Consider the following 27,255-nt stretch of genomic DNA (forward strand, 5'->3'; position numbering starts at 1 on the left):
AGGTATAGCAGAGAGTGTGTTGCTGTGAGCAGTTCTGCAGGTTTGTTCTCATCATAATCGACATCAAACTAACACTGACAACGATAGTTCCAGTATACATGCCAACGTCGCAGGCTGAAGATGAAGAGACAGAGACAGTATATGAGGATATTGAACGGGGAATGCAGTATGTAAGAGGAGATGAATATGTAGTAGTCAGGAAGGAATTGAATACACTTTTAGGGGAAGGAGTAGATAAAAGGTTTAAAGGAGAGTATGCGCTTGAGACAAGGATCGAGAGAGCAGAAAGACTTTTGAGTTCTGTAATAATCACAAGAGGAGAACGTATACTTGGAAAAGGCCGGGTGATACGCGAAGATTACAGTTAGATGAGCCCGCATCTCGTGATCGTGCGGAAGCGTTCTCGCTTCCCGCGCCCGAGTTCCCGGGTTCGATTCCCGACGGCGTCAGGGATTTTTTCTGCCTCATGATGGCTGGGTGTTGTGTGTTGTCCTTAGGTTAGTTAGGTTTAATTACCTCTAACTTCTAGGGGACTGATGACCATAGATGTTAAGTCCCATAGTGCTCAGAGTCATTTGAACCATTTTTTTTTCTGTTAGATGACATCATGGTCAGACAGTGTTTCCGAAATCAGATATTGAATTCCAAGACGTATTCAGGAGCATATATAGACTCAGATCACAATATATTAGTGGTGAAGAGTGGGCTGAAGTTTAAGAGGCTGGCCTGGAAGAATCAACACGCAAATAAGTGGGACACGGAAGAACTAATGAATGAGAGACGCGCTTGAAGTTCTCTACCACTATAGATACAGCAATAAAAAGGCCTATCACAGAAGTTTGAAAGGAAAACGTGGGTACAAAGAAGGTAACTGAGAAGGATCTATGGGTAATACAAGAAATACTTTAGTTAATCGGTGACAGGAGAAGGAACAAAGATGTTCAGGGAAATTCAGGAATACAAAAGTACAAGTCACTGAGGAATAAAATAAGGTGCAGGGAAGCTAAGATGAAATGGCTGCATGAAAAATGTGAATAAACCGAAAAGGAAATCATTGTCGGAAGGACTGACTCAGCATATAAGAAAGTCATAATCATTGGTGACATTAAAAGCAAAGGTGGTAACATTAAGAGTGCAGCTGGAGTTGCCCTGTTAAATGCAGAGGAGGGAGCAGATATGTGGAAAGAGTACACTGAACGCATCTGCGACGGGGATAATTTGTCTGATGTGACAGAAGATAGAGTGCACTTAGAAGACATAGGGGATGCAGTATTAGAATCAGAATTTAAGAGAATTTTGGAGGACTTAAAAGTAAATAAGGCAGAAAGGTTAGATAACATTCCATCATAGTGTCTAAAATCATTTGGGGAAAGCTGCAACAAAACGACTATTTACGTAGGTGTGCAGAATATATGAGTCTGGCAATATACTATTTGACTTTCAGAAGAATATCATACACACATTTCCCAAGACAGCAATGGCTGACAAGTGCGGTAATTACTGCGTAGTCAGCTTAACAGCTCATGCATCCCAGTTGCTCACAAGAATAATGTACAGAAGAATAGCAAACAGAATTGAGGTTGTGATAGATGACGATCAGTTTGGATTTAGGAAAGGTAAAGGAACCAGAGCGGCAATTCTGACGTAGCAGTTGATAACGGAAACAAAAAAAAAAAATAATTCAAATGACTCTGAGCACTATGAGACTTACCTTCTGAGGTCATCAGTCCCCTAGAACTTAGAACTACTTAAACCTAACTAACCTAAGGACATCACACACATCCATGCCTGAGGCAGGATTCGAATATGCGACGGTAGCAATCGCGCGGTTCCAGACTGTAGATAATGGAAACAAAACTAAAGAAAAATAAAGACACGTTCATAGGATTTATCGACCTGGAGAAAACGTTCGACTATGTCTAACGTAGCTAGATGTACGAAATTCTGAGAGAAATAGGGGTAAGCTACATGGAGAGCCGGATAATACACAAAATGTACAAGAGCGAAAAGGGAATAAAAAGAATCGACGACCGAGAACGAAGTGCTCGGATAAAAAGGGTGTAAGACAAGGTGATCCAACTTTACACCGAAGATGCAACGAGGAAAATAAATGAAAGGTTCCGGAGAGGAAATAAAATTCAAGGTGAGAGGATATCAGTGATATGATTCGCTGATGACATTTCTATCCTGAGTGAATGTGAAGAAGAATTTTGATCTCCTGAATAGAATCAGCATTGTAATGAATACAGAATATGGACTGGGAGTAAATCGAAGAAAGACAAAAGTAATAACAAGTAGCAAAAACGAGAACAGAGCGAAATTTAACATCAGAATTGATGGTCGGGAAGTGGATGAAGTTAACTGTTTTTACTACCTATGCAGCAAAATAACCAATGACGGAGAGGGCAAACAGAACATCAAAAGCAGTCGATCACTGGAAAAAGGGCATTCCTGGCCAAGAGAAGTCTGCTAGTATCAACATCGGCCTCAGTTTGAGGAAGAAATTTATGAAAATCTGTGTTTGGGGTAGTGAAAAATGGACTCTGGCAAAACCGAGAAAGAAGAGAATCAAAGCATCTGAGATGTGGTACTAGAGCATAATGTTGCAAATTATGTGGACTGATAATGTAAGGAATGAGGAGGTCCTGCATAAAGTCTGAGAGGGAAGGAACGCAAGGAAAACACTGGCAAGGAGAAGGGACAAGATTATAGGACAGCTGTTAAGACACCAGGGAATAACTTCCACTGTGCTAGAGAGAGCTATCGAAGGTAAATACAGTAGAGGAAGACAGATATTGGAATACAGCCAGCAAATAATTGAGGACGTAGGTTGCAAGTGATGACCTGAGATGAAGAGGTTGACACTGGAGAGGAATTCCTGGCGGTCCGCATCAAACCGGTCTGAAGACAGATGACGCAAAGAAAAAGAAAAAATTAAATCGAAAGGACATCATGGACGCCCAGCATCGTAGCTACATTTACGAATCTAACTTATTATTCACGAATAAGGGACTCTCTTTTCGTATCATCCTGTTACAAATACCATTTGTTTTCGTTTTAAAGTACTTGTTAACTGCATAATTGGTATACAGCAGTGTGATATACAATAACCGTGACCGTAGTGCATTACCTCTAACTGTCATTCAGACTACTTTCCGAATCGAGAAACATATTTGTCACTGTCACCTTGAATTGAGTTTTACCTATTGTTACTGCGGCCCATGTATTTGTATGGAGTGTAGCCATGTATGGAGGTGAAACATGGATGATAAATAGTTAGGACAAGAAGAGAATAGAAGCTTTCGAAATGTGGTGCTACAGAAGAAGGCTGAAGATTAGATGGGTATATCACATAACTAATGAGGAGATATTGAATAGAATTGGGGAGAAGAGGAGTTTACGGCACAACTTGACAAGAAGAAGCGACCGGTTGGTACGACATGTTCTGAGGCATCAAGGAATCACCAATTTAGTATTGGAGGGCAGCGTGGAGGGTAAAAATCGTAGAGGGAGACCAGGAGATGAATACACTAAGCAGATTCAGAAGGATGTAGGTTGTAGTAGGTACTGGGAGATGAAGAAGCTTGCACAGGATAGAGTCGTATGGAGAGCTGCATCAAACTGACAACAACAACAACAACAACAACAACAACAACTGCGGCCTAAAGTGCATACTGTAATTGAAAATATTTGTAGAGTTATAAAAATGGCTCTGAGCACTACGTGACCTAACTTCTGAGTTCATCAGACGCCTAAAACTTAGAACTAATGAAACCTAACTGACCGAAGGACATCACAGACATCCATGCCCGAGGCAGGATTCGAACCTGTGACCGTAGCGGTCGCTCGGCTCCAGACTGTAGCCCTTAGAACCGCACGGCCACTCCGGCCAGCGAGAGTTAAAGTTTCAGATTATATAGCGCTATTGACAGTTTGTGATCTCGGCAAATTCTATAAAGCAGAACAAACATTCCGAATGAAATACACAATTTGGGCACATAGAAAAGTATATACAAGTCTCTAATATATCTTAATGTTTATTATTTCATGTCGTTCTGTTCATTTGTAAAGATAATTTCTCTTCAATCCTACAACTAACGCTTTTCCAACGATTACACTTGCTCCAAATACCGTCATAATTTACAATTATAAAAGTGATTGTGAAAAGTAATGGTCTTCCAACACTCCCCTGGGATACACCTGAAGGTACTTTTCTGTCTGAATCCGCAGCTCGTGCTCGTGCGGTGGCGTTTTCGCTTCCCACGCCCGGGTTTCCGGGTTCGATTCGCGCCGGTGTCAGGGATTTTCTCTGCTTCGTGATGACTGGGTGTTGTGTGATGCCCTTAGGTTAGTTAGGTTTAAGTAGTTCTACGTTCTAGGGGACTGGTGACCATAGATGTTAAGTCCCATAGTGCTCAGAGCCATTTTTTTTATGTCTGAAGATTCTCTCTCCGTTGAGAACGACATGCTGTGTTGTTTTTGCTAGAAACCCTTCAATCCAGTCATGAAATTGTTCTGATATTCCGTACACTCGTAATGTTTTCTTCGTTCACCAGGCCGTACCTCATACACCAACGAAAACAGAAAGTTGGAGTAAATTTTAACTTGTACGTCATAACTAATATTTTACTCGGACGAAAGTTACATGATTCCAGTTGGCAGTTGCCAATAGGGTGGCAATGGGACCAACAGTTTCAGTACTACTTGTTCAACAGGTAGAGCGCATTCAACAGCGTTGGATGTAGCACAGGGAAATCTTAACTACGATTTCAGACTATGCAGGAGAAAGCTGCTGTAAGCTCTTCGTGCTGGTGTTAAACAACCACACGTAGCGTTTTGTGAAGCCATTCTGCATGTGGATATGTATGGTAATGTCTTTGCGCATTTGGTGTCAAATACGGTATTCAGAATACAAGTGGATGAAGTGCAGAGAAAGTTTTTTCTGAGACATGGGAGGGTAAAGATATATAGTAACAGAAAAACAGAATACACCTTACGAACATAAATTTACAATATTTTGAAACAGGGAATTGTACTTCACTTGTTTCATGCAAAATTAAGTACATGGAAGAAACATTGGAGAATGCAAAAATGTTTGCTTCAGTAGAATTTTCTTAAAATAATTGCAAAGAAAGTAGTGCTGAGTATAATAGTTCCATGTTTAATAGTTCCATATCAGTTATCGTACTGACTACATTTACCTACGCGTTCACCACAGAAGAATTTAACATCGTCTACAGACTCGACGTCATCTTCAACAAACCGTTTTGGACGTGTTTTTGCACCGCAAGGAGTATGTTTGAAGAAACGGTGCTTAATACGAGGCATAAAAGGTTCTTCCCGCGAACCATACACGAGTGGAACAGGGGAGGGAGGTAATGACAGTGGCACGTAACGTGCCCTCCGCCACACACCGTTGGGTGGCTTGCGGAGTATAAAGGTAAATGTAGATGTAGATGCAGAAATACAATATATCCTTCGTCTTTGCACACGTCAGTGCACTTCGCTATTTGTGGAGACTGTCCTGTTCTGGTAGCTGACGTTCTGGTTTTCCTTTTCCTCTTCTTTGCCAAATTAATTGATGGAATTAGTTGTCACGATGGAGGCTATTTTTTGTATTTTAGTGAATACAGACATCCCGTACCTCAACGAATGGTTGCCTAGCCAATTCAATTTGTGACCGTAAACAGTCTTCTTCCCGTTTGCTGTGGATGCTTCCAATTTCTTTGTGGATAAAAAGTCAGTATACATCATGTGAAATAATTTGAACGGATTTCTCTTCTTGGATTCTTTCACAATGGTTGCCACTCATTTGGCGAATAAAAATGTGTTTCTTTCCCAGACTTGTCTTATGTCAAGACGAAGTCGGTATCGTTTGGTATGTACAACTGCGCTGACAAAAGAAATTTATGGTCTATGATTTCTGTTTCAACATCAGGTTCTTATTATAGTTCTCTCAAAGTAAGTGCCATCTCTATCTTCCGATTATGTCTTGTGCAGCTGTTGGAATATAAAATTACATGCTTACAATGTTTTCAATGTTCCTTGACATGCTTCACTAGGAACATTGAAAGGTGTTGTGGTCTTCTTCCTCCTTCCGTTTCACCCCACATGTACATAAAAACATTGATTTCATTAAATGAATGTATTCCAAAGTTGTACATACACAGGTTCCTCTTGTAGCACGCTACTGATGTGAATAGTTTTGGAAATGGGAGTGCCTTCTGCAGATCAAATGTCAGTACATACAAGTTATGTGAAATATTTGCTGCAACTGATTTCAAATTTTCCGTAGGCTGAGCAGCTTTCCTTAAGTGCACGTCTCTTTCCTCCATTTAGCTTCATTCTGTTCCACTGAGATGTTCGTGTTAATTACATGTCTTTTGATGGTGGCTTGAAATGGAGATTAAATTTTGTTGAAAAGACTTGCTAATTTCTCTTTTACTGGTGTCTTATGTTCTCCATCTCATTTTTGGATGTACATACTACACATTTTGCAATTAGGCGAATCTGGGCATACGTATTTTCTTTCAGGATTTTTGTTTCGTGTGTGATAGACTGGAAATGATTTTTTGTGTTCCATAATACCCGTATCACACATTTTATCGGCTGTGGTCTTCTTGTCAGGGGAGTCAACAGCACCCCAAACGTTCGGTTTTGATATATAACGGTACAGTCGTTCTTCGGATATCTGAAATGTGTTAAGAGATATTTACTGCGTTTGATTTCAAATTTTCCCTGGGCTGAGGAGCTTTTCTTCGAGGCTTTCATTATTCAACATCTAGAAAGTATTTAAATAACGTCGATTTCTGATTTCCAGAATCATTTTGCGGCTGTCTCCTTTGCACACTAAATGATGGCACTTTCTCCAAAGACTCTTGCTGCGAATATTCACCTAGATTCCAGAAGAATCAAACAATTTCCTAGAGTGGCCTTCCGCTATTCTTGCAGAGCACTTTAATCGACATGTGCAGATTCTGTTGGTAAAAACTTTTCCTTTCTGGTTATATACTCTTTTACAATATTTCGGAGAGTTTTCTTTTTGTTGGTCTTTCTGGTTCAAAAAATGGCTCTGAGCACTATGGGACTTAACATCTATGGTCATCAGTCCCCTGTAACTACTTCATCCTAACTAACCTAAGGACATCGCACAACACCCAGTCATCACGAGGCAGAGAAAATCCCCGAGCCCGCCGGGAATCGAACCCGGGAACCCGGGCGATGGGAAGCGAGAACGCTACCGCATGACCACGAGCTGCGGACGGTCTTTCTGTTCTTCACACTTCGTGTACGTTTTCTTTCCCTCTGCTTTAATAGTGTGTGACTATTCTCTACGATTCCCTCTCTCAGCCTTATAACAAATAACACAATAACAATAGCTATTACGAAAGCAAAATTCAAGACAAACCAATATATTATATAGCATTAGCGGTTATGAAACCGGTTAGGCTGTTTGTAAACCAGTATACAAATGGTACAAGTGAAAAAAACCTACGTTTCACAGTACGTTTTGAATGATATTAGTTTACCTTCATTTCCGTATGAACAGTCGTCTCTGTACACAGTATTGGTTATTCGGTGCAACAGAACAACAAAACTTTGAAACACAGCATGCAGTGTGCACTTGCTTCATTTGTAATCTCAAATAACAAACAGCTCTTTCAGTTGGCAAGTGAAGTGCTGCCATTTGGCACCACAAGGCCCAATTTGGGACTTCATTCACTAGTGTCCGGGAAAGGTCCCGTATTGTTGAGTTCTAAAAACAATTTTTGTGGCCTTGCACCGCTTTTACTCTAATCGCCTCAAATGATGATACCTGTAAATGGGAAAGTGAACCACTATTACGGAAGAATATGGGAAACACAGCAATCACATACCATACTCGAGCAGAAGAGGTATTCTCTTAAACTTCATATGTTTTGAGCCATTTTCCCGGGAAAAGAGTAACAGTTCCTTTTTCGGAAAAAACTGTTAACAGTTACCACTTATTAAGGATACCTTCGAAAGCTAACATTGTCTGCAACTGCGGGAACATTCCGAAAATACGATATATAATAATCTACCACATTTTTTCCTCCACTTCGCTTAGCAGGGGTATGTCCTTTGCCATTTAAAATCAGCGGTTTCAAGTTGCATTGCGAGTGGAATGACTAAGTCACTCTTCCGTCTCTCACAAAAATGTTATCGTATGGTCACTGGAGACCAAGAGCTTCTCATATCAAAACGTTTATAACACCGCAAGTGTGCTTCATTTTTTGGCGGTGGGTGTCCCATGCCAAAACGACGCTACCATTGTTGTCAAAAGCCATTTTGTGTTACTCACACGCCAAAGCAGTATTTCTCATGAAACATATTTTGGTTTGTTGCCTGTATTCATCATTGAGATTGTCATCAGTGCTAAATGCTGGAGTTCGAGATGAACATCGATTCTCGGTGTTGCAGGTGGCCTGGGTGCGTGTCGATACGCAGACCATCCTGTCGATCCACCACAACGTGATCACGCAGAACCCGCGCATCTCGCTGTCGTACAACGACCACCGCTCCTGGTACCTGCACATTAAGAACGTGCACGAGACGGACCGCGGCTGGTACATGTGTCAAGTCAACACCGACCCGATGCGCAGCCGCCAGGGATACCTCCAGGTTGTCGGTAAGTGATCATCCTAAAAAACACACGTCTAAGCAGTTAAGATACGAGACGAAGTATACTCGGTATGTTGTAATACGTTTCCAGTTACCTCATTTGTTGCTTGCAACGAGGACAATATGCACCACTCAAATTACTTTGAAGAAAACAAGATAATGACAAATAAATTGTTCCAATATTTGGAGTGGTCATCGCATTTACATGGGATTATATGAATTATCGGCGAGTTATTACGTGCCATTTTCTTACATTTCTGGAAGTTCAATCTCCAGTCTCCCACAATGTTGTGCGAAGTGGGAAGACATATGCAAGGAGTGTTTCACATCTATAACCGTACATAGCAATCCAACTTACGGCGGGTGTGGTAGATACTTCCTGTACCACAATCCTTTCCACCTTATATGTCCCATTCACGAATGGCGTGTGAGTAGAATGCATTTCAGGCACGATCCATACAAGCTCTGATTTCCAGACTGTTCTCGTCGTGGTTAATTGACGAGATGTATATGGAAGGAAGTAATACGTTGTTCGACTTTCTCCGGAAATTACTGTCTGGGTATTTCTATAGTAATTAACGTGCTGAACAACGCCTGTCTTGAACCGTCTGTTGAGCATCTCTGTACCACTCTCTTACTTACTATAGGATTCTGTGGCGAAACGTTCCACTCTTCCCGATTTTTCTGTTAATCCTACTTAGTAAGAGTCCCAAACTGATTAACAATGTTCAAGAATTCGTAGAACGAGTGTTTTGTAAGCCATTTTCTTAATCGTCGAATTATAATACCTTAATACTATCCCAATGAATCTCAGTTCGGCATCTGCCATTCCTACCTTTAGTTTTCATCCGTTCATTCCACTAGAGGTCACTGCGTGTGGCCAATCCTAGATATTTTCCTGCAGTTACCTATAGCGTATTCGAAGAGTAGTAAATCTCTTCGCCTGTTTATCAAAAGCACATTAGATTTAAGTACGTTCAGGTTCAACTGTCGATCCATGGTTTCAACTGCCGGTCCTCTACAAGTCTTTCTGTAATTCACTACGGTCCTTGGGAGTTGAAATCAGCCTACAGACAACAGCATCACCCGAGGATAGAGTCACGAAATATCCAGCGTTACCCACTAGATCATTTACAGAAGCTGTTAACAGTAATTGCCCAATAGCACCAGAATATACCTTTCATATCAATCCATTTTGTTTCCTTGAGAACGACGTGTTGATCTATACCTACAATAAGTCGTAAATCCAAGCATAACTCTTGTACGATACTGAATAACTTGAATTTTGTATCCGATGCATTCTGGAAATCGAGGAACACAGCATCCTGCGCACCTTACACTGTGGCGCCCTGGACGCTAAGCACGAACTGAGAGAGCTGTGTTTCGCAAAGATCACTGTCTATTTAATACGTGTAGTTTTTTGTACGGGACGTTTTCATTCTCCAGAAACATTAAGTGTGACCGTAACACATGTTCAACAGTTCAATAACATACGACAGTGATATTTGCCTATAATTATGCTAAATACTTGCACATATCTGATGAGCCTTCCTCAAAACTTCTGTAAAGGTGTACAAGATAATACGGCCTCTTGTGAACCTACTTGTAAACGGTGTGTGAGTGGGGGCTAGTGGTTCTCTTGTGGAGGTGGAGAGAAACTGCAGAAGACGAAGATATTCAGTCGTAAGAACTACAATATATGAATGAAGAGCAACGGGCAAATTCGATATTTCTAGGTTTCCGGAAAACATTTGACACGGTGTCCCATTGCACGCTGTTGACGAAGGTACGAGCATATGGAGTACGTTTACAGACATGTGAGTGGCTCGAAGACTTCTTAAGTAACAGAACCAATATGTTGCCCTGGACGGCGAGTATTCATCGGAGCCAAGGATATCGTCAGGAATGTCCAAGTGAAGTTCGATAGGACCGCCGTTGTTCTCTGTATCCATACATCTACATCTGCATGGATACTCTGCAAGTCACATTTATGTGCCTGGCAGAGGGTTCATCGAACCACCTTCACAATTCTCTATTATTCTAATCTCGTATAACGCGCGGAAAGAACGACATCTATATCTTTCAGTACGAGCTCTGATTTCCCTTATTTTATCGTGGTGATCGTTTCTCTCTATGTAGGTTGCTGTCAACAAAATATTTTTGCATTCGGAGGAGAAAGGTGGTGATTAGAATTTCGTGAGAACATTCCGTCGCAGCGAAAAAGGCCTTTCTTTTAATGATCCTGTATCATTTCTATGACCCTCACTCCCATATTTCGCAACAATACAAAACGCGCTGCCTTTCTTTGAACTTTTTCGATGTGCTCCATCAGTCCTATCTGGTAAGTATTCCATACAGCACAGCAGTGTTCTAAAAGAGGACGGACAAGCTTAGTGTAGGCAGTCTCCTTAGTAGATCTTTTATATTTTCTAAGTGTCCTGCCAATAAAACGTAGTCTTTGGTTAGCCTTATCCACAACATTTTCCGTGTCTTCCTTCCAATTTAAGTTGTTCGTAATTGTAATTCTTAGGCTTTTAGTTGAATTTACGGCCTTTTGATTCGACTGATTTATCGTGTAACCGAACTTTAACGATTTCCTTTTAGCACTCATGTGGATGACCTCAGAGTTTTCGTTACTTAGGGTCAGCTACCAATTTCCGCACCATTCACATACCTTTTGTAAATATGAACTGGCGGGTAGGGTATGCAGAAATCTGCTGCTGTTTTCTGATGATGTAGTGGTATATGTCAAAACTGAGTGAGTGTAGCGGTAGTAAGACGAGTTAGTTACGAGTCCAATTGGTGTGATGAATGGCAGCTAGCCCTAAATGAGGAAAAATGTAAGTTATAAGAATGAGTAGGAAGAAGAAACCTGTAATGTTCGGGTACAGTATTACTAGTGTCGTGCTTGACAAGTCAGTTTAAATATCTGGGCGTAACGTTGCAAAGCGATAGGAGATGGGACGAGCATGTGAGAACTGTGGTAGGGAAGGCGAATGGTTTACGGGTAGAAGATTAGAATAGAGTGCTTCATCTGTAAAGTAGACCACATATAGGACGCTGGTGCGACCTGTTCTTGAGTCTGATGGAGAGTCTGGGATCCGTACCAGGTCGGATTGAAGGAAGACAACGAAGCAATTTAGAAGCGGGCTGCTGCTGCTAGATTTGTTACCGGTAGGTTTGAGGACGTAGGTTGCAAGTGCTACTCTAAGATGAAAAGGTAGGCAGAAGAGAGAAATTTGTGGCGGGTCGCCTCAAACAGTCAGAAGACTGGACTGATGACAAAAAAAAAAAAAGAAAAAAAAAGCGCGGTATTAGCCGAGCGGTCTCGGGCGTTGCAGTAATAGAGTCCTCCCTCGGGTATGGGTGTGTGTGTTTTCCGTTAGGATAATTTAGGTTAAGTAGTGTGTAAGCTTAGGGACTGATGACCTTAGCAGTTAAATCCCGTAAGATTTCACTCACATATGAACATTTTGACAAAAAAAGAAGTTTTAACAACAAGAAAGTAGGGGTAATCTTCAGGATCTCAAATGATGGGAACCCCTAGAGGGAAGGCGACGTTCTTTCCTAGAAACACTGTTGTGAAGATTTAGAGAATCCTCGTTTGAAGCTGAGCACCGAACGATTCTTCTGATACCAACAGGCATTGCGCGTAAGGACCACGAATATAAATTACGAGAAATTAGGGTGCTGCTATGCTCGCAGTTTCGAATCCTGCCTCGGACATGGATGTGTGTGATGTCCTTAGGTTATTAAGGTTTAAGTAGTTCCAAGTCTAGGGGACCAATGACCTGAAATGTTAAGTCCCATAGTGCTCAGAGCCATTTTTTAACTGTGTAAAAGCATAAGCTAGCGGATCATCTACTCTAAAAATACCCTGTCTCAGAACAACCACCAGAGCATGATTACTCACATCACATGATAATATAAAATGTTTCTTATAATCCAGGAAACTGGAGTAAGGATCAACTGTCGTTAAATCCTGCTGGAGTCCATCGAGACTTCACCTCCGTTTTCACTAAATGTGTCAAAGGTATTGTTTTTCTGCAAAGTGTGGCACGAATTCCCTGAAATAATTAGATGTCTGAAGACAAGACTGCAGCTCTGCCTTCATAATATATGGCCTAAATTTCTGCAAGACTTGAACAAGCTGGAAGTCCATTCACATACTATTCTGGCCAGTAACATGGATCTAATGACGAACTCGTATTAGAACATAACGACACTTTGGCGAAATTTATTATTAGTCATGCTGCTCATAGTCCAATAAAGAGATCATCTAATCATGCTGTGTGCTCCTGCACATCCTTAGAAAAAAATTAATAATTTACTGGCGTATTTTGGATTATTTTGGTCACAAACCACCTATTACGCTGTTCAATAGGTGCTGGAAAGCTTCCACCACATTCTTTAATCTAAAAGGCTTTCAGTAGTGCTGACAGTGACCAGATGGAACCAGAAACACCATCTTGGGTCGTCCTCTGATGCTGCCTTTAATTGTCCTCTCTACGAATCCATACTTACAAAATAACGTAATTTCCCCCAGATTATATAGAGAGTCCATGATGCTATGCATTGTGTCCATTACCGTGGCTTCCTTTGATTTAAATATCCATAACTTAAGCGGAATATGTGAGTATTGCCTCTTTCTGGGTTATTTCTTCGTACAGTTACTACTGGCGAAACCAGGTTCTGTCACTAACCATAATCCCATTATGGACCTGCCGGTTAATAAATTCCTTCAGCACTGTTAGTAGATGCTATGGAATTTGTTTTGGCATTTTATACACCAGGATTCATTCACTGTGGGTATGCAGTACTGCATTAGTTGCGCAGCTGGCAAAGGTCTGGCAGCCTTAAACAACTTGTTTTATTCCTCTAATAATCTTTCCATCTGCTCCGTATTACGTCGTTTTAAATGTGACACGTTAGACTGCAGTGTGGCTAAGATGACACACTGCACTAACTACGAATATTATTCCTTGAATTTTGCAATTAATTCTTCCTCCTCCAATGTCTCCTAGTTAACAGAATTTTTGCTTTTTGCGAAAACTGGAGGGCGAGTTATGTAATTGTTAAAACCATTTAACAGACACGACTGCATAATTTTCTGTTATTTAATGCATCCGGTTTCAAAAGACTGCTGTCATCTTCTTGCCTTAAAATCGTTTGTTGTAAAAAACGTTCATTTTACGCTGACCTCAGGCACCACATGTCAAATGGGTAAAAATAGCACATCATAAAAGGTTTGTCACCGCTAAAATACTTTGTGCAGTGTGCTATATCCATATACGTATTGATCAAAAATGCTTGTGGTATCATACGAACACTATACACGATATCACAACTATTTACATATGCTGGACATGTGCTAAACAGTCATATGAATATGACCAGCGTTTGTAAACAGTTCGCCTAAAATTCCGGCGTTCCACAAGCTCCTCCAGCTCCGTAGTCCGATGCAGCCAAGCACTGTGGCCAATAAAAATGAAATCGGAGGCGAAAGCGCCTCTAGAAAGGCGGACGTGGGGATGGAGTAAGGTGTCACATTAACGTTGGCTGGTGAGTGTAACGTGTCCCGATGTTTTGACGTCAGCTCTCCAATACAACATTATGTCTTCCCACCATCAAAACGATCATGTTCGACAATGTTTCAGGGTGCATTACGTACCCACACATGGCTAGAGATGGGGACTCAGTGATGCAGACAGGTACACTGTCGAACATGGTATTTTTGGTAATAAGGGAGTTATGGTGTGGAACATGTTGCTTTCAAAGATCAACGTTGTTGTGACACTATACTCCTTCAATATGTGTGTCTTTTGAGGGGTTTATCTGGCCCATGGTTCATTTTTATGGATAACAATGTACAACCGCATCGACCTGCGCAGACGAAGGCTCTGTTAGTACGGTGAACGGATTCGCCTGCCCGTTGCCCCGATTTAAGTCCCATCGATCTCGTGTAGGATACGGTGGGAAGACCTACTGCAGCACGTCCACAGGAACCAATGGCCACACAACAATTGTCAAGGGCGCCAGTGGAGAAATGAAACACTCTTCCACAAGCACAACAGTGTAGTTTCGGGCGACGCCAAGACTGGCTTAAGAGCTAGAACTAACCAAAAGGAACTGTGTTAACTTCACTTCGTCCTCAATATATATGGGCTACTATGACTTGTACGTGTGACAAAACACTATCAACTGACGCCGAGATGTCTGAGCGAACAGATCTATCCCCAGCACACGGTACCTATTGATTTATTCAGTAACGAAAACATTCAACTTTCACTCGATCGTTGTGCAAATAGTCGTAGTCTATACTAGTGTCCACTTTAGAGCCATGCAAATTGATGAATACTACTATTCCCGGCATGGAAACTCTTCTTCAGTAGTGCCACAGCCCTAGGTGAGCATTGGCTTCTTCAACAGTCTGCCTCCACACATCTCGGTTATTTGCTGCTCTTTTCCATCCACGGACTCCCATGCTGGTGATATTCATTGTTACCACGTCGATCCATCTTCTTCTAGGTCTCCCTTTTCACCTAACTGAATGGAACACACCTTTCATAATATTCTTTGGAATTCTGTTCTCTGCCATTCTCTCCAAGAGTCCTAATTTTCGCTGTAATTCCACAAATTTTACTACGTACCTGTCTTGTATTAACTCTTGTAATTCGGCTTTGTAGCGATTATCTAGTCTTCTTCCTCCCTTATTGGCCCACAGATTTTGCGTAGTATTTTCCGCTCTACGGTTCTTAGTGCATTTTGGTCGTGTTCTGTCAACGTCCATACCTCTGACCCGTATGTGATAACTTGGTGGACTAGTGAATTATATATTAGCAGTTTAGTTTTTCTTGTAAGAAGGCTATTTTTGAAAAGTTGTGTTATATCTTTATAGTTTTCACATGCTGCGGCATGGACACTGTTCCCTATCGATGTCTTACCCCGTCACTTGTGTGATTTCTCAACCAAAGTTTCGCCAGTGTGAGGGACGACTCCTTCGGGGAACATGTCAATGCTCATTGGCAGGTGATCTCTAATCGAGCTCCTCGTTTAACAGTGCACGTCGGATTCTGTCCGGTTTTGCGCAGTGGAATGGTTCAAATGGTTCAAATGGCTCTGAGCACTAAGGGACTCAACTGCTGTGGTCATCAGCCCCCTAGAACTTAGAACTATTTAAACCTAACTAACCTAAGGACATCACACACATCCATGCCCGAGGCAGGATTCGAACCTACGACCGTAGCAGTCGCACTGTTCCGGACTTCGCGCCTAGAACCGCGAGACCACCGCGGCCGGCCGAAGTGGAATGAAACAGCGTATAACTTGTCCCACTGTTTCCTTACGTGTAACATAGTTCCTGTTATACTATTTTCTAGAACTGCTCACCGTCTCACGCCGCCTAGCTTTTAGGCTGCTCCGTACGACCAATGTTGTTACAGAAAAGTCTTGCGTGCAGTGGAGTTGCGACCACGCGATTCGCTGTCGCGACACAAGAGTGTTTACAGAAGTGTGTTCAATAACGAGTCGGGAAAAGAAAGCAATTCTGTTTCCAAGCTTGTCACTGTATTTATATAACCCAACATTTACCTACATGCTGAATGAGAACAAATATTCCCAAAATCTTCCTACAAGTATCCAGAGACGCATTAATTGTATGTTGCCGTCAAGGATAAAGAAAGTTAACAAAAATAATCTTGTGAGGGTGAGCGAATGACAGACGAACGACATATAAGTCATTCAATTGTTTGCTTTCCTATTGTACAACGGTTATTTAAATTTCGAGTAATCGTTTTCCGTGACGTTAACTCCACAAGGGCAGCTCAGCTGAGAGCGAAATTAGGGAAACGTTACATAGACGCTCCCAACTGATCGAAGCCATCGAATGTAGTTGACGACTCTTTCTTCACTTTCATTTGAAGCGGTTCTTCATTAATTGGATCCTATAATAATGTTTTTGGGACCTTAAATTTGGCTTAGGCTGCACTAAATGAGTACCACCGAGAATATATCATATTTAAATACACAGAGAGGACTATTTTGGTCACATTTTATATTAGGGTAACCTGTATGTCAACTGCTACTCTAAAGCTGAGAAATACTTACTTCATATGAATCTCGAATACAATAGAACTGTCATCAAAATGATGAGTGTCACAGACGAGTGAGAAACAGGCGATTTAACTACTTACGAGAAGCATACAGCAGCAATGAAGGAAATTTCGCCTCTGTGAGCGAAATGAAACAATTGCAACTTTTTAGAAGTGTAGTGTAGTGTAGCAATACCTGGAGATATAAAGATGCATTTATATCTGAACTATTCCGATTATGTATGGAAACATAATTTGAGGTGCAGGACATCGGATGCTTTTTGAAGTGAGTGTAATACATTCTTCGTCCATTTGAGAAACGGACGGAAGCTCTCTTATAATGGTGCAGAGTACACTTTCCTATGATGTACACAGTGGCTCACAGAGTATATTTGTATGTGTAGAAATTAACTTTGTTTCTGCAGTTGTGATATACACAACCGTGATTCTACATTTTAGTCTTCATTATATGAAAACTAAAGTTCTCGACTCGACTTAATGCAATGCTCGTTTTGGATGTTAGATCATGAAATGGGCCACAAATATTTTCACATGTATTGTTCGAAAACGTCTTCTATAGAAATTTCGTTTCTGTCAGTAATTTAAATATTTGCTGATACTGCAGACAAATGGTTTTTGATTGGTATTCAAGCTGCACTTTTAATGTACGTTCCGCTTAGAACTGAAGTAGTATAAAATGGATAGGATCATGTATTCCTCTGAAAACAATAGCATTCTCTGGCCTCGCACAACACGCGTCTGCGGTAATACTGCTCCGCCACGTGCCTTTCTTTTGCTGTTGCCATTATTCTCGACTCTCTCCCCCTGATGGTGGGGCTCAAAGCTTTATTTACGAAACAAAAGGAAACCGGAGATTGAGTTACCATCATTAGGAAAGCCTTTGCTTGTTAAAACTTAAGATGTGAAAGTATCCCGTTGCGAGTCGTGACTCGATAATGGGACTAGATAAAACTTAGAGTGGCGTTCCTATAGCCTGTCATCTGCGCTCAACTTTGGTTTAGCTCGAATAAAATGGAGACTCAGTTGATGCTGGTATTGGTTTTTCAGTAATATTAAGTCAATTTCTGTCTGCGAAATACTGAGTACAGCTTATGTTGCGGTAAGAAGGAACTGCTACTTCGTCGAAACGGGAGTAAACTGCTAAAAAATTATTCCTAACGTTATTTGGAGAAACTCTTTGCGTGATCCACTATGACATTTATTTCATATTATATCTTTGAGTAATATTTAATAAAGAATGATCATAATTTTTATGGTGATTACTTTTTCGCGCTAAAATTTAAACTTATGATATTCTGTTAGCCTAAAGTGCAGCAAACACACCGTAGTAGTTTCATTGTTGGGAATCCTGGTTCCAGCCTGTGAGAGGCGGGCAAGGTCAGACCGTCTAGTATCGCCTACCGCTGCTATGGAGGTAACACGCGAAGAACAATATGCCACTTTGAAATTCTGCTTACGTCTCAACAAATCTTCAGCTGAGGCCTATACAATGTTACAGGAGGTCTATGGAGAATCTGTTCTTCCCTACAGCACTACTCGAAGGTGCTTTAAAATGTTTAAAGAGGGGAGATAATCAATTTCCACGCAAGGTGGACCCGGTGCTCTAGCTACTGCTCCAGCGGAAGAAAACTTCAACAGTGCTGCTGTCATTGTGAGAGAGGATTGACGAATTACCTTAAGATCACTTTCTGAAATAACGAACATTTCATTGGGTGCCACCCACATGTTGGTGAAAGAAAAATTACACATGACACGTGTTTGTGCACGATGGGTTCCAAGACTGTTGATTTCCTAACAAAACATTTCGCATGAAAAAATGGCTCTGAGCACTATGGAACTCAACTGCTGTGGTCACTAGTCCCCTAGAACTTAGAACTACTTAAACCTAACTAACCTAAGGACATCACACACATCCATGCCGGAGGCAGGATTCGAACCTGCGACCGTAGCAGTCGCACGGTTCCGGACTGCGCACCTAGAACCGCGAGACCACCGTAGCCGGCATTTCGAATGCAGCTCTGCAAGCAGTTAAAGTTGACGTTAGAGGAAGATCCGGAGTTTCTTTCAAATGCAATCACTGATGATGAAACTTGGCTACATCGTTTTGATCCTGAGAGCAAATAGCAAGGTTCAATGTAGAAATCTCCATCCACAACCACTAAAAAAGCAAAAGTGTAGGCTTCTGCTGGGAAAGTTACGGTCATCTCATTCTTTGATATTCATGGAATGATTTTTCAGAATGTTGTGCCTACACACACACCAGTAACTGGACAATACTATAGGGATGTCCTGAAAACATTGCAAGTCCGTATCAGGCGCAAAAGGCCACATTTCCCGGAAGCAGGCTGGATGCTGCACCATGATAATGCGCGGCCGCATGTTGCCAGAGTTGTTGCTGAATATCTTTCAAAAATCAACTTGAAGTGCATCTCGCAACCTCCCTATAGTTAGGATTTAGCTCCAAGTGATTTTTTTCTATTCTATAACGTGAAGAAACGCTTTCGTGGGGGGCATTATCAATCATCAGAAGCAGTGGTGATGGCTACGGAGGTGATTTTGAAGGACCTCTCAAAAATGGTATCCAGCATGTGTTTGAAGACTGGCAGAAACGCTGAGACAAGCGCATCGCATTCATGAGTGACTACTTTGAGAAGGATCATCAAAATTAAGAGGATAAGTAAAGGTATGTTGACAAAGAAATTGTGATCATTCTTTATTGAACAGCCCTCATATTTCGCGCTCATCATCGCTGAAACACAAGCGTAATTACATCTGTTTTTTCTCTGAAAGAATGTTTATTCTATCATCCGAGCTGCAGATTGTTGCAGCACGATGCTAACTATACAGTAGTTGTTCAGGATACATTCTCTGGCATGTGATTAAAGTACAATTGTTCTATAGAACTTCGCAACATATTACTGCTGGTACACAATACACGAGTCAGGCTCTCTGTGGTAGGAAGGGCGGGGACTAAGAGATTGAACATCATCCGTCTTGTGAACTTTCTGTTTATCTTAACCAAACATACTAATTTTGAGTTATTAAAATTCTGTTGAAAAAAAAACCGCCAACGGTATACGCTGCTGAAAAACAGAGTAGTTTACGGTCATAAAATTGTACCAATGCCGGCCGGTGTGGCCGAGCGGTTCTAGGCGCTACAGTCTGGAGCCACGCGACCGCTACGGTCGCAGGTTCGAATCCTGCCTCGGGCAGGTCAGTTAGGTTTAAGTAGTTCTAAGTTCTAGGGGACTGATGACCTCAGCAGTTAAGTCCAATAGTGCTCAGAGCCATTTGAACCATTTGAATTGTACCAATTTGGTTAATAGCAAATACAAATAACCAGACAAAATTGAAGTTAAGTATTTTTTCATGAAATTAACAGATCTTAAATCTCCTGGGGTTTCACCAGTTCAAAAACCAACAGTGTAAACAAGGAATAGAGTTTCATAAGCAATCAGTTGGCCGAACCACAATCGCATAACCACATTTATATCATTGAATCTAGTAATTACTCAATTGGTAAATTAACCGGTTACCACTTCAACAAGTTACATAAATTTGAAACAAAAGAAAAAATTGAAAGGAGAGCCGCAGGAGGAACACAATGGTTCAAATGGCTCTGAGCACTATGGGATTTAACATCTGAGGTCATCAATCCCTTTGAACATAGAACTACTTAAACCAAACTAACCTGAGGACATCACACACATCCATGCCCGAGGCAGGATTCAAACCTGTGACCGTAGCGGTTGCTCGGCTCCACACTGTAGCGCCTAGAACCGCACGGCCACTCCGGCCGGCGAACACAATGATTAAGAGACAAATAAATACAACGACTTGCTTTACAATCCCGTCATTGGCAAGACGTAGCGGGCTCTGAAAGATTAAGTGGTGCAGGTCAAACCGCACGCGGCTGGCCGTTCGGCCGGACATTGACTTGAATTTCCTTTCGGAAGCTGCGGCTGCACTGTCAAGCACGCAGATTTCACCCAAGGCGCACCGAAAGAAACACAAACGGTAACATTATTAAGAGAGAAATGTAGAATTTAGTACAGGAACTGGGCTAGGTCTCTTCTATACGCTGAACGCCGTCGACGACAGTCAAACTAACAGCAACAAGGAAAAAAAGTAAATAATTGTTCAATAAGTTAACGGAATCAAACAAACGAAACTGCTAAGGCGGCCAAAATCGAAATACAGTTACCATGCAGGACGTTCGACAGCTACTCACAAATTGTACCCAACTCGCGCCATGTGGGCGAGGGGTGAATAAATAAACGACACGCGGAGCGAAGCACTAAGCCGAAGCTAACGCCTGAGCAACAGCAGAGGCAGCATAACTTTTCGAGTAACATTAATCCACGTGTAGGATAGTCGTAACAAACACAAAATAAAGTACTCGCTGGGAGATACTTAATAATTGTGATTAAGAGGCCCACCCATACAAACAGATAAGTCAGACTTTGTCGTATAAACACCTAATGAGACAACAGATGAAATTGCTCGCTCCAGCAATAGTACATGCAGGACATGGCAAATGAAATGAACCTGCTTAATATATAAATGCGCGCCGCTACAAATCCGACACCTTACAGCAAACATGACTCAGATTGGAGCATTAAATAAAGAAACCAGCTGTGTAGTTTTATAGGAGTGCACACACAACTTTCCTGCCTAGACTCAGAAGACGGATCAACAACCTGAAGTCTCATACGGAACAGGACGCGAACCTAGAACAAACCACCAGAAAACTACCGAACTAAACAGTCACAGTACCGGTGCAGGTCATTTATGGCTATGGCCCCTGACGATGCTGGACTCACGTCCGTTGAATCAAATCGGAAGCTCCCCAGACATATCTGTACAATGATCTTGGAAGGACACCATGAAGCAGACACAAACCTTCAACACAGCGGCGATCCGCTGTTCGTCTCCTGTTCCGGTCGGTTGCTGAAGCACGCCACATGCTGCCGCCCTTGGTGCGCGCCCCTTTCGTCCAATAGTTTGCAGCCGGCCTCAACCTAGGTAATAACGGTTCGAATCCCAGAAACCCGCTAGAGTGTCTCTTACTGGTATTTCTACTACTCTCGGAGCCTGCGACTGTTCACTGCCGAACTTGTACCAGATATCAACTGACAGCACACTACCCGCCTCTCCGGCAGTTTCCACCTCGATTGCTTCACCCTGAGGGAACTGTTTCACATTCCCCGTCTCTCTGTTACTGCCCTTGTCTCCAATCCCCGGGTGAACCACGTCGTCCTAATGCACATTCGTTCTGCCAGAGACCGTGACGCGACCTATGTATCACGCAACGGTTCAGGTTCAATTTATGCAGATCAGTTTTTCTAGTATTGAAATTTCACAATTAGTTGTAAAATAGTACGATAACCTTTGTAAATAATTTGTCACACGTCCGTAATTTACCAAAACCTACACACGCTATAAGGCGGAACCAGATTTCTCAATTTTTTCGACTTACGACGATCTACGTCTAAACCCACATGCATCTTTGAAGTACATAAAACGTCATACACTGTGTGACTCGGGAGTTTCCGGTAATACACCACTGTACTTAGCACGCCAGCTCGCCATTTCGAACCAGTATCCAATATGAAAATCTGGTTACCGTTCCCTAATAGCGATATCCACATTTCAGTCCATTTGCTTGTACGAAATAGTTTATATAAATAACTACTAAGGCAGCCACGTGACTTGTTTAACCAACCAAAATGATTTTACTTCTCCAAGTAGTGATATGGTGCGATTTTTTTTTATGAATTACACTGTCCGAACGGAAGTTAGCGTTTTCTTACTTATCTTATAACTTTAAGATAGAAAATATTTTATCGTCTCTGACAGGAGTCAGCTACATGAATAAAACTCAATAGGGCCACCTAACCAACTGAAATAGCAAAGACAGCAGAAAAGTGCAGGGGCATTACTGACACAGAACCAGGCTGATTCCAGAATTTAGAACAGTTCTTAGTCGCTAAGTTTCATATCACTTTTTCTTACTGGTTCTGCTCTACAGCACCATTAACAGATATATCTCACTCCTTTAGTGAGGATATAAAACATAAAAACTTGTAACCTTCATAACCATTGACCAAACATGTAAAAACACAATAAACATATATATTTAAAATAAAAATAATAAAAAAACGTAAAAAAATAATAAAAATTAGTATTATACGGGTCTATTGAGTATCTCTATCACAGTTTTATTTTGTTTTCACATATTTTAATTCTGACTACCTTAGCTACAAGTTTTTTATGTTTTATATACTAGTTTATTAAGGCATTTGATGATGATCATTTGAATCGAAGCCGGACACAAAATAAAAGTTAAGGTTTTGTGATCAAAGACTTTTAGACTCTCGAATGAGCCTAGTTCCGCTACAGTACAGCCTCTACAGTTTTCTGCAATTTTTTACGTTTCCATTTTATCAGATACTTCTATCAAGTTTTATCCGTGTGGCTGACATGTGTCTGAGATCGTAAAATATTTGACATCTGAAAAAGATAGAGAAACAAGAAAATACTTTCTTCTGTTCGGTCTGTGTAACAGCACGAGCGCAAAAGGATGAAAAGACAGTGCCATTTCACTAGCTGCAGAAATAAAATAATTCAGTCGAGTTAAATAACTGATGACGTGGCTGTTTTAGTTGATATTTTTTATTATTCTGTGAGGCAGCATGTAAATTTTGCTGTTAAGTCTAACTAGCTACTCATGTGACCGGTAAAATCAGGTATCAGGATGGTTCACGTGAACGAAACCCGTCCATTTTAAAAATTTAAAGCAATTTAGAAAGATAACGAAGAATGTGTTTCCCAACAACTGGTTGCCGATCTTCTCCAAGGACGTGATATCATTTTTTTGCAATACGTGGTTCATGTTCACGGTAAAAATTCGGCGTTAAGTCATGACACATAAAACACAGCGAAAACATTTTACAAAATGGGCCTACGGCATTACGTTGCGATATCATCTTGAGTTGAACACGATTACAAAAACCGTGATAACGAGTAACTCTTCTAAGTAGCAAATGACTCTAAAGATGGCCTTTTGTCACGGCTGAAACCGGTAATCTAAAAAGGAAAGAGAGACTGTGTAAGAAAATAAAAAAATCTACATTCTAGCCCCTAAGACACCAGAGAATCAACCCAAGCTCGAACTGCAACCTCCAGTTTTCAGTGAACTAGAAATACCGTTTGTCACCATACATCCGCCAACACGCAACGTGTACTCTACAAGTGACGCATACCACAAACACCTCCAAACAAGAATGTAACTTTTTTCCTTGGAAACAGTTTTCTGGTTTTCGTGTACATAAAGTAATCGAGGAGTGAGTAAATACATTAAGAAAAGACTGGTTGTAACACAAATAATTTTCAAGATTTGTCTGTGGCCAATGTGCAATTAAAATCGAACCTGCCAGCCATATAGCAATTACAGAGCTTCCTATACTGCCACAGCTAGTGAAGGAAATTGTGTTTGGTCAATGTCTACCATTTACCTTCGATCCACTACAGTGTTCCCCGTTTCATGTTATGTGGCTAGTACAGACATTCATTGAACGAATATAAAAATGTAACTCCTCAACACCCAATCTGTAAATGAGATTAAAGAAGCTCATAAACTAGATTATACGAATAACAAATATTTAAAATGTGATTACAAAGATCTGGCACTGGAGAGCCATTAACGAATTCAAAGTAAAGAAACCATCTGATACGAAGCATTTGTATCCTTGATCGTGTGTAAGGTACACTGGATTACTAGTTTCGACAGGACTAAGATGCCATCTTCAGATTCACTGTGTACAGGGTATGAAATCGTGTTACGCAATAAGCGGCACGTTTGTTTTCGTACCACTAGCGGACTCATACTAAAATGGTACGAAAACAAAAACGCGGTTTATCGCATAGCATGATTTCATAATCTGTAGGCGCTTCAGTCCGGAACTGCGCTGCTGCTACGGTCGCAGGTTCGAATCCTGGCTCGGGCATGGATGTGTGTGATGTCGTTAGGTTATTTACGTTTAAGTATTTCTAAGTCTATGGGGCTGATGACGTCAGATGTTAAGTCCCATAGTGCAGAGAGCCATTTGAACCATAACCTGTTGAGGTGTGCGTAATGTAAGACCTCCAGTACACACACCATCAGATTATTTGACTTTTCGCTCTAACGAAGTAGGCAAGTGTCAGCAATATGTCTCGTGGTTTTATCGTGGCGTGTTTATCTTCTGCCGTTAGGTCAGACGATAGAAATGCCACTTGCACGCTTAGAGTAGCAGATTGACGGTGACCAACTTTAAACAAAACTTGATTAATTTTCACACACATTTATTAAAATAATAACAAGCATAAAAATTATTTAACTTGGTTCTGGATGCTATCTACAATGGACAATCTCAAACTCCTTTTGTATTGGTACGTTAATCTTTTTCTAACATATATCTCGGATACTTGACAAAAGTGTCTATACATTTATCTTCATGGCTATGTACAGGAATGTGGTAATCGTATTAGGTGCTGGACTGAAACTTGACTATAGACTGGTACAGACAAATGCAGACTGACTAATGGGAGGTCTGTACACTCATTATAATACCTCACGCATTCATGTATCACTGCGTGAGTGTGATCCGTGAGGAGAAAAGGCTCTACGTTAGAAGCAATCTCATTGGCTGCGTTACATATTAATACGCACATCGGCGGAAGCAGAATTTGGTCCGTCTCTAAGGCAGCGCCACCTCGTAGTGCGGAGACGGCTGAGCGCTGGTCCTGCGCTGTTGTGCTTAGCGGGATGCGCTCTAGTGGGAAAGTTGTGTACGCGCTGACTATGCAGAACTATGTACATAACACCTGTTCACAGTGTATATGTAGATGGAAGCCTAGTCCTATCGAAACTAGTAGTCCAGTGTACCTGCATGCGATCAAGGCAAAACAAAAACTTCTAATCTGAAGTTTAGTTTACATTAAAATGTGACTGGTAACAGTTTCGTCTATTTACGTTAACTAAATATAGAATCATGCATTCTAGAATATGAATAATGTAGAAGGTTAATTAGTCGTAATTAAGGTTCCTACTGATGCATTCTTTATCTTATACGCGTACCAACTTGCGCTCATCGGTCACTGTTGTTAACCATTGGTAACAATATCTTACGCTTCGTTTCACTACACTACTACACAAGTGTTCATCCTATGTTCGAATCTACTTGAGTCTTCTACGTTCAACACTACGTGCAGTTTGTTGAAAACTCTGTCTCGTGCTTGCAAAAAAGTATGATTTCCAATATATGCAGCCATTTTAATAACGGTAATGAGCGGGAACGTTTAATACATCTAAAAATACTCCTTTTGTCTCAGTTCACTTGCAAAATAAAGTCTCTTTTTTCGAACAGGAAGTAAGAATATCTCAGATGACGTCCTGTCTTTTCACCGACGCCTTGTCCTTATTTTATATAACGTTTACACCGAGCATTCGACAACGTCTACAGATAGAAATGTCACAACAATAAAACGAAAGAGAGTCCGGAGAGGAAGTTCCTGATTTAACCAGACGAAGAAGACAAGAAACTAAAATACCGTTCTGTGCCGGAACAAGATAACAGAGGTGTATTGTCTGCAGCTGCACCGTGGCGCAGCGCGACGCGGCCGCTGCCGTATGCTGGCAACCTCAGGCGATTGCGCGGCGTCGCCTGGCTACGGCAGCTGGCGCTGCCACCATTGTTCTTGCGGCGGTGTCCCTTATCTTGTGTTTCAACACGCTTCCGACAGAATGACAGCTTAACTTGAAATCTACGATACGGCCGTTTGTCTCTTCGGCAGGCGGTTACCAATATTCCTGCCCTCATTCTCTGTGTCCTGCCTTCCGTCTCCGATTTTCCTCTCTAATTTTTTTCTCCTTTTTGCGTTCCCTTTTTTTCGTTGCCATTGCCGCGCGGGCCCGGCCGTCATTACAATCACGTTCGCGCACCCGCGCGTATCTCTCGCAGTCAAATTACGCTCAGAGCTGGCGCCGCAGTCGCTCGTTTTCTCACCTAGCAACGCGCGCCAATAAATCGCGCGCCTCCCGACGGATGGCGGGCCGCGGTGTCCTATCGGCAGGCGCGTCTGCTTCCAGTCCGCCTCCAGTTGCCCCGCTCCCGTTCCAGCTGGAGGCGCTACTGTCCTGGCGATTTATCTGGATCACAACGGTCTCCGGGCAGAGCGCGTCGGCCGACCGGCCGCCTGCAGCTGAATTATGGTTAATTAAACCCGCTTCACAATAAATTACTGTAACCTCGCCGCCGGCCGCGCCACGGCGCAGTGGTCGGCGCTCGCGCCCACCCACGCACTCACACACGCCCACGCACGCGCTCTGGCAGGCAAACGAACGCGGCCGACGGCCAGCTGTGTTGGTCAGCGCGACGCGGCACTCCGACAAATGGCAAATATTGATGTCTGACCATAGTTCATCCCCTGAGCTGCGAAGACCGTGAGGCAGTCACAG

The 27,255-nt window shown here is 41.8% G+C and overlaps 1 protein-coding gene across 4 annotated transcripts in view; it reads left to right on the forward strand.

Annotated features, from left to right (window-relative positions):
• LOC126276318 (lachesin) overlaps positions 1-27,255 on the forward strand; it is a 1,594,347-nt gene that overhangs the window by 1,127,894 nt on the left and 439,198 nt on the right. For all 4 annotated transcript variants that reach the window (XM_049977266.1, XM_049977267.1, XM_049977269.1 and 1 more), the window contains exon 5: positions 8,443-8,650. In XM_049977266.1, coding sequence (XP_049833223.1) covers positions 8,443-8,650 — 208 coding nt within the window. The remainder of the gene's footprint in view (positions 1-8,442; positions 8,651-27,255) is intronic.

Source organism: Schistocerca gregaria, chromosome 1 (assembly GCF_023897955.1).
Source record: "Schistocerca gregaria isolate iqSchGreg1 chromosome 1, iqSchGreg1.2, whole genome shotgun sequence".
Lineage (NCBI taxonomy): Eukaryota > Metazoa > Arthropoda > Insecta > Orthoptera > Acrididae > Schistocerca > Schistocerca gregaria.